Source organism: Lolium rigidum, chromosome 7, assembly GCF_022539505.1.
Source record: "Lolium rigidum isolate FL_2022 chromosome 7, APGP_CSIRO_Lrig_0.1, whole genome shotgun sequence".
In the NCBI taxonomy this organism is placed as follows: domain Eukaryota; kingdom Viridiplantae; phylum Streptophyta; class Magnoliopsida; order Poales; family Poaceae; genus Lolium; species Lolium rigidum.
Genome location: NC_061514.1, coordinates 326,213,196 through 326,222,538, shown reverse-complemented (window position 1 = coordinate 326,222,538; position 9,343 = coordinate 326,213,196). Strand labels below are relative to the sequence as shown.

Here is a 9,343-nt window from a genome sequence, read left to right as displayed (position 1 = left end):
AGTCTTACATGACGCCATGATTACACACTACGATCATCTAAAAAAATGACTACACACTGCCTCTGAATAGATGATCGATTGACTCAGGCCTCGGACCGACTATTAATTTGTCTTACTCATCTCGCTGATCGCCTTGCTCGGCCACCCTACCGATCGCCTCGCCTAATCACCCGCTTGTTGAACGACAACACGTCGTCCTGCCCTCTGTAAGTCCATCATTAAATCTCTTGTCTAATTATTCATCTAATCCATGATTTATTATCTTAATTATGGTTATAATTTTATGTAAATTTCTTCACCATTATAGTTGTTTGAGGTCAACTATGTTACAAGACAGATTGAATGGCTTGGCTACATGTTCTATTGAGAAAGATATCTTGGATAACATTTATCTTCAAATTGTTCTCAATGATTGTGCATCTAGGAATGCGCGAAGAAGTTTTTTTGCGAAGCATTGAAGTTTAATTGTTGATGGAGTCATTATAATTTTATTTTTCTTTGAGATAATCAAACTAGTAGAAAATACTTGTTATATTTTGCTACCATGTTATACTTATTTCTATTGTAATATGCGTATAAAGTGAAAGTAGGCATATATATAGTTACATGTATACATATACTAGCCTTAAGAGGCCCTTTTGCTGATTGCACCCAAGGGAATCGAAAAACGTAGGACCGGCCCTGATCACACTCAGTCATCACGAGGTTTCTCAAAATTACGAACTTTTCGAAAGTTCATACTAAGGAATAACACATTAATTTCTTGATATTATCTAAGAAGGATTATGTTATAATGCTACCGCTGTAATTTCATATCATTCTTCTAATGATATGAAATCATTATTAACAACATCCAATGTTCATTATCAGAAAACCTTCATCATCTTTTAATCAATGAGCTAGTTAAAATGCGAGGTTTACTAGAGACTTCGGTTTGTTTATAAAACACAAATATATTAATGTTTCTGGGTAATACAATTATAGCATGATAAATAAATATTTATCATAAACATGGAGATACAACAATAACAACTTTATTATTGCCTCTCGGGCATATATTCAACACCATCAACACTTCTTTAATTCATACATTATTCAATGATTTCCAATCTTGTTTGCAGAGAGATATAACTCCCTACATCTTGCCAACTAGTGGATCAAGGGTCGATATCCACTTGTTGTAATCCACAGGAGAACCGGAGTCACAGAGAGGCATGCCATTCACAAAGAAGTAGGGTGACCCGGTCACACCTCGTGCACAACCATACTACAGTAAATAGGGAAATTCAGTTAATAGCATGGCTAGGAAAAGACTATATAAATAAACATGCAACTGTCAGACAAAGTTTACACACCTTGAAAGTAACTCTTGTATCATGATCTGACTGTGAGTCGTTGAAACCAGCTTTGTATGCTGCCATATTGGCTTCACCAATAACAGGTGCGACGATGTTGTTTGTTATTTCATCGACAATAGTCGCTCTTGATTTTGTGTACGTCGGTTGGCTGTAATAGTCCTCCTGAAATATTTTCAATGTTTAAGTCCTCAATGTTTTATTATGTATGATATCGACATGTCATGATTAAATTCAGATGTATTTCTTCCTTATAATAAAAAAGACAATGTCATATTATTTTCTATGTATGCGTGAAGCCATGGTGCATGCTGTGGAATATAAGCTTTTGCAAATATATTTCTGCGAAGAGATTTTTCTTGAATTTTTTCGTCACCATACTTGGCCTCTCTTTCTTTTAACGCCCACACTTTGCCTCTTTTTTTCTAAACTTTCACACTTTGCCTCTTAAAGATGCACTATGCCATATGAGTTTGGAACGCATCTCCACACTATAGGCACTACCAAACATTTAAATAATTTCTTCTAAAAATTGTTCAAATTATTGTGTTTACGTACTTGATAAGTACATTAACTCAATCCTTAGTTTTCTCCGGGTTCCCGAAAATTGTTGATATAACGCATGATAAAGAAGAAGACAACACATAACCTGGTATTTGAAGAAATTCTCAAGTAGTGGATAGACAACTGACGAATTTAGCTTCTGGACCGTGTGAATTGACCGGCAAGCAATGAAGGAGTTGCTGTGGTAACTGTACATTTCGGAGAGAAAATTGCATCAGTAAACTAGTACATATTTTATGGACTTAGTCTTACTTACATTTCGAACCAACAAATAGGATGCAATTTTTGCAAGACCATATCGGTGGCATCAAAGTAAGAAAATAATAAATGAATATAATTAGTGGACATATTAGGCTGAGTTAGGGCTTTGTGGTGAATTTTATAGAAGTTGTGAATAAGCTAGGGTCCATCTACACCTACTAATTTTGGAGATTAATTTATGCAGTTATTATCTAAAAAAATAGGAAAAAACATGAGTACATTACAACATTATACAATGTCTCACAAAAAAAATCAGAGGAAAAAACTTACAGTATGTGACCTGTGAAAATTAAAAAGTGGTAGCAAATATATTTGAATATAAACACATTGAGTTTTATCCTTTTTTTTCTCTCCACGGGCATAACATATTAACGTCAAACTTTCTGGGCCAACATAACATTAATACTACAATATATGTAGACTTTCTTAAAAATAAAATGGTATCATGAAAACATCTAAAAACAAATTAAGGGTGTAGGTACACCCCAGATCATAAAATTCATTTCCTGGATTTTATCATTATTTGCTTATGTGCTTTAGCATAATTTACATAAAATAGACCTAGAATCTCTCGTTGTTAAGTGAATATAATAAAATGTGTACATGTTATTTAGAAAAATATATTGTGTTCTTAGTTTATTGTGTTTTAGAGTTATTTATATTATAATGTTGGTGCCAAAAGAAATGATGACATTTTCACACCTACTTTGAATGATAACGTATAAAATAAGTTCAACCCATCGCACTACAACAAAGTAACATTGAATTGTAGTTGATGCATTGCTTTTTTCAAATGCATTACTCGGAATAGGATTTAAAAGGTTTTGGGTGTGACAGTGACACAGTCTCCTAATATAACCATGACCTAGTTATCATATTGAATTTAAATGATTGTTCATTGGCCCTGTAAGTTCATTTTCAACCATTACCTAGATATCAAATTTGAATTTAAATGATTGTTCATTGGCCTTGTCAGTTCATTTTTATTTCTGTTCGTGACTTCTGGCATTGTTTTCAGAAGTAGGTAGCATGGAGGCATCATGTATAAGAAGAGTAAGCACTTTAGGACGACTTTTTTGTTTTTTGCTTTCCTTTATTTTTAAGTGGAGGCTAGACTGCTTGAGGGAATTGACATGAGCCGAAAGAACGAAGCTACTATTCTCGTCCAGGAAATACGCAGAAGATCTGCGCACTCTCATCGAAAGAGGAAAAGCAGCTCCGATTATGCTGCCTTTCTTTTGTCGACGAGGCTCGCTCTCTCATATGTGTTAGAGATATATTTGGTATATGTGTATTTGGTAGTATATGATTTGTAATCATCTCCTGCCTTATCTCTAGGATAGCCTTCTTGGCTCCCAAGACTTGTACCCCTATATATACTCGTCCGAGAGGCTCAATACAACATCCAACATATTCCGCATATCCCTCTCTATTCTTCTACATGGTATCAGAGCGGCACGCTCCTTGACCTAGCCGCCGCAAAGTTTCCGCGCCGCGCCGCCCCTGGGGAGGTCGATCTCCATGATCTACTCCGGGGGCCGCGCAACCCGTATGAGGGTTCGTTCGCCGATCGGTTGATCGGCTGCCCTCGTGTCCTTTTTTTCCGATCTTTAGATCGGTTTTCTTTTTTGCCCGCCGGTCGCTCGATCGGCGTTTTCTTTTTTGGTTTACCGATTATAGATCAGCTTGAGTCGTCCATCGCCGTCGTCCACTTGCGCCTCTACTCCGACAACGGCATCGACCTGCACTGGCCATCAACCGCACGGCACAGCCGGACGTGCCGCACACGGGGCGCCCCTACGTGCGACGCAACAGACTGTTTCGTCTGCACGGTCTCCATCGCCGGTTCGTCTTCGCCCAGGACATTACCGACAACGTCGCCAACGACTCCGATCTGTAGCGCGTCGTCCACGCCATGGCACGTGTAGCGCCACCGTCGGTCTGATCAACCGACCCCGCACACGTTTACGCCAAGCACGTCCCCGAGCACGCGCCTACCACCGATCGAGCATCGGGTTGCCGCTGCGTCGCCCCTTCGGGCCGCATCGCCGCCGCCTTTGGTCCACGCTACCAGCCTCCGACGCGCCTTCCGAGGCGTGTACATCGCTGGTGGTCTCCCGCCGCTGCACCGAATCGCGCCCTGCAGCTACGCTAGCCCCTCGGGCCGTGGCGTCGCTGCACGCGGTCCCCCGCGCATCGACGTCCGAAGCCACCACAGCGCCGCCCCTTCGGCGCGGGTCGCCTCCGTCTGCGCATGGTCTTCGTCAAGCCGCCGGGTCTTCCTCGCCAACCTCGTGTACCGCCGCCGCGCCTCCACCCCAGGTCGCCGCTGGGCTCGCCAACCACTCCAAGTCGCGCTGGGCTCGCCGACCACCGCCCGTCTTCTACGTCTTCGTCCACTACATCTCCGCCGCCAGCGTCCTCGCATCTTCCCCGACTACGACACCTGCTACTCTACTCCGACAACCGTCGTTGAGTCTTCCTCTGCTAAGTCTACTCCGACATGGCGCGCCATTTGTACTGGTCCCGTCCTACGCATGCACGGTGCTGGCAACACCGTCGTGTGCCTTCGTCCCCGATGCGTCCCCGGGCCTGGCAAGCTCGGATCGGCACCTCGCCTTCCTCGAATTCGTCTTGCGTACTCGGTTCTGGCAAAACCGGAGTATGCTTTCGTCCCTGATGTGCGCCTAGTTATGGCAAAACTAGGGCAGCACCTCGTCCTCTACGGCTCAGACTGCATCGACTTCGGCATCGACCATCTCCACGACTGCCTCGGCGCGTCTCCGTCACCCTCCTCGCACACCACCTCGCCTGCGGCTACATCGACACCGGCACCCGGCCACGACATCGACCACGGCAATTCCTCGCGCAGCTCCCTCGACCAAGGTTGCAGCACCCACGCTCTCGGCTACCTCGACATCGGCACAAGGGCTACCACCTCGCACGAGCACCTCGGCTTCCTCTACAGTCCAAGCATCCGCGACGCGACATCGTCCACGACGCTCCCGCTACGACTGCGGGGGAGTGTCAGCCCGTTGGTTCATACCTTCGGTTTCTCTCCAGTCTGACCGTCCGCGACGCTTCCATTGTTCACGTCACTACCGCTACGACTGCGGGGAGTGTTAGAGATATATTTGGTATATGTGTATTTGGTAGTATATGATTTGTAATCATCTCCTGCCTTATCTCTAGGATAGCCTTCTTGGCTCCCAAGACTTGTACCCCTATATATACTCGTCCGAGAGGCTCAATACAACATCCAACATATTCCGCATATCCCTCTCTATTCTTCTACAATATGGATCATTAGGTGTGGATGGAAGAGACTCCAAAGCTGATCATTTTCAATACTTGAGCATCTGTCACAAGGGCATTTTCGCCGGCACCTCCCATATTATGTCCGGCAATATGGCCGGACAAGCCCTTTCGAGGTGCCGGCACAAACTCCCGTAGATTTGAGAGGGGCTGTCCGCACCGACGCCCTCTAAACAATTTAAAGAGAAAAAAATTAAATGAAACAGGCAAAATTTATTTAAACATGTAGGGTTTTCACAAAGTTTGAACAAACCTTAACTAAAACTACCCTAAACTATTGATCATTTGATCTTGACGTGATGGCGGTCGAAGGGGCTCCAATTGAGGTTGCCAATGCTATTGTACGCCTCGTCGCTGCCATCCTCGCTGACATTGACATCCGATATCTAGTGATACGGGCTCCTATCTACTACGATGGACACATGCTACAGGGGCCGTTAGATTCCAGAGCGGAAGGATAGGATCGGTTCACTTTGCTAAGCTGCTGTCTCTCCTTTGAACATTTGCACTTTATCCTCTTCAAAGCCTCTCTTATTGGTAAAATCGACTCAAGTTTCTCTTTCCTTCATACCCCATGAATCCCAGCGTTCTTTCTAGTTCATTTCTACTTCTAGTAGTTTATAGGTTCGACTCAGAGACAGGCAGCGAGATTGCACGTGACAAGCCACTATGGAACAACGAAGACCGCGAGGTGGAAGACCTCGATGCTTTGATCGAACACCGAGGTGGTGATGCCACGACGAAGGAAGGGCACCGCGGTTGAGCGCGTGGTGGCACCGACACATAGTCATAGTGTGCAAGCAGGGCATCGATGTCGCGGCTGACGCGGTTGTACTGCCTGCCGTAGGGACCGGACATGGCCATGAGCACCATCTCGATCTCTGCCACGAACATTGGCTACTAGATTGCCGGCGGCTCTTCGGCTGCCTCTGGCTTCAGCTCCTCTAGCCATTGTTGGATGTAGGGATGGGCGGAACGGTGTAGCCGTCCTAACCGATTTTCCAACCGCTGGGGAGATGCCAGTCCGGCGGCACAAGAAGGTGATTCTCATGGAGGATGGTCACCTCCCCGAAGTTGAGGCTTCGAGGGCTGTTTCCGCAAAGCTTGCGGCCTCCACTGCCGTCAGCTTTGTGGTCGTTGGGTGCCATCGGGAAGTCGGATGGCGAGGTGAGGCGAGACTGTTCGCGAGGGGAGATTTGGAATGACCAGTGCGTCCCGTACCCTTTTAGTATGGCCGGGAGATAGGTGAAGGAACTGGCCGGGGCCCGGGAGATAGGGTAGGCCGGAATGACCAGTGCGTCCCGAACCCTTTTAACACATGAATAAGTAGTAGCTTTTACCAGCAAAACTATATATCGAATGAATTCCAACAATCTATGGTACAGTTTGATGGACGCTAGATAGACAAAAAAAAACACGTGTATCTACCATGAGAGAGGACTCTCAGTGTGCATCCGTATCTGGACTGTCGATGCATCAAGATCCGTGCTAGGTCTTTTTTCTCCTCTCAAACAACTTCTCATTTTTGTATCTCTCACACCACACAATCTTTGAACTTGAAATTTTGCAAACCACTTAAACATAACAAATAAAATGTGGGAAAAATATTTTGAATTTTTATGTCATTATGTATATATATATATATATATATATTGCAAATTTTATTTTTAATTTTAAAATAATTTGAAATTTGAAATTGCAAAAAAAAGTCCAAACTACATTTCCCCCAATCTATTTTCTGAGTGACTTGAAGAAAAATAAAATCAAAATATTATATAATTTGAGAGATATAAAAAGAAAAAGTCAAAAAAAGTGAAGGTGATGCTCTATTCAAGTTTTCCCCTCTACCATTCGTGGCTTTATTAAATTTTATTTTCAAGAGTATGCCAAAGGCTTTATTAATTAAAAACTAGGCTACCGCCTTATGTTTCACAACAAACATATAGCCTTGGAGTCTCATCGAGAAGTGTGTTCCTCTAGTCCTGAGTTCTGACCTCATCCTAGTACGGTGACAACTTCAATGTCTTGACAAAGTCGTTTTTGTCCTGAACCCGCCACACAAGCGAGCTTTGACCAGAAGCGTGCGTATGTATGATTACACTAACAGATAGTTACTGTTCGCGAGTACGTACTCGAAACTGTAACTAGCTGTTTGCGCCGCCGCAAAACATCAACAGCTAGAGAGAAGAAGAACATGCAGACAGCGTGCACGGTAATTTAAGTACTCACGGCAGCGGGACGACGTGCACGACGACGGCGACTCGTCCGGCGCCGTAGTGCTGGGCTGCCTTCTGGAGCGGCGGCCAGGCGTCGCGGCTGTCGGGGCAGAAGGGGTCGAGGAAGGCCTCCACCACCACCGCCCCGCCCCACACCGGCGCCGGCGCCGTCCCCCACACGTACCCGTCCGTCCTCGCCGGGATCGGCAGCTGCCCGCCGCAACGGCCGCAGCACCCGGCGATGATGATCACCGCCGCCGCCGCCACCAGCAGCCGCCTGGCCTCCATCGATCACACTGCTCGCACACGACGTACTGCCCTCGTTACTGATCTACTGGCTCTCTGCTTCTTCAGCTGTCTTTGTTCAACTAGCTCCTTCGTGCATGGCGCGCTGGTGCAAGTATGCATATATATACGCGTGTTCTCCAGGGGATAGGATAATCAATACCCGAAGAATATAGTATGATTAATTGAGCTGAGGACTTTTTATGATGGGTAAGAAATGAGATGAGTGCAGGCTGTAGCTGAGGTGCGGAGACAGTCCGCAGAAAGTAAGGGTGCCTGTGACGGCTACCTCGCAACGACTTCATGGGCATCCTAGCAAAGCTAGGGGAATTGATCGATTGACAATGGTGGCGCCCCCGGCCAGGTGATAACGCCATAGATGATGGTGTGATGATGATGGAGAGCGAGTGAGACTAACGCATACAGAAATTTATGGGTTTTTTCGTGGGAATTTGTCCCATAACTGCTCAAGCCTTCGCGACCAAGAAAGTTTTTCAACAATAAAATTGCGTGGATGTTCGACACCATCGAGGAGTTCGGGCAATGGATTTGAAGATCATTTGGGAACCTGGTGTACCGTGCACAGCGTGCCTAACGGCGTGGCACGGAAGAACTTGGATGGTTAGAGCATGTCTAACGGGTCCCGTATTTTTTCGCTCCTTAAAACACGAGTAGAGAGCCCTGTGACGAGTTTTCGGCCCCTCAAAACAGGATTTTAGACAACAATTTGCACAACAATTTCAGATCAAACATAGCACATCCAAAATATGTGATGCATAATTCATAGTTTTTAACATCACAACGCGATCATGGCCAATATTCAAGCCACAGAAGTTTCCAAATGTGATCAACCATCAACAAGTCCATCGCCAGCGGCGCCACCACTCGCCGGAGACTCACCTTGAGCACTTGCAGCACGAGCTTCACGTGCAGCCTTCTTCCTCGCCATGATGTCCGCCTTGGTCTCCTTCCACCATGCCAGCTGATCCTCGTCCATGCCGTCGGTGCGCATCATCATGATATCCCTCTCCTCGGCCAAGAGCTCCTTCATGGCCTTGGCTTCTTTGAGTGCGATCATCCTCAAGTCAAGCTCGGCCTTCAACTTAGCATCTTCCCGCCTTGCTTCCACCTTGGCAAGCTTCACCTTCTTCTTCTTCTCGATGATGAGGAGCTTGGTCTCCAATGTCTTGATCGTCAATGCCTCCTTGGACTTCATGAGTTGATCCAACTTCTTCCGGAAGCTAGCTGCTTCGCCTTCTACCTTGACCCTCTCCTTGGCTTTCTTGTTGCCCTCGGGCTTGCCGGCTTTTCTCGCACTCATTTCCTCCGCTTCATCATCCATGGTGA

At 45.7% G+C, this 9,343-nt stretch overlaps 1 protein-coding gene across 1 annotated transcript; it reads right to left on the bottom strand.

Moving 5' to 3' along the window:
* Nucleotides 1-1,032: 1,032 nt before the first annotated feature.
* On the bottom strand, nucleotides 1,033-7,999 carry LOC124673354. The gene is made up of 4 exons (XM_047209449.1): nucleotides 7,725-7,999; nucleotides 2,005-2,107; nucleotides 1,356-1,520; nucleotides 1,033-1,267 (listed from the first exon to the last, which is right to left on the bottom strand). Exons 1-4 carry the CDS (start codon nucleotides 7,997-7,999, stop codon nucleotides 1,136-1,138), a joined length of 675 nt encoding a protein of 224 aa, XP_047065405.1. The 3' UTR covers nucleotides 1,033-1,135.
* Between the last annotated feature and the right edge of the window lie 1,344 nt (nucleotides 8,000-9,343).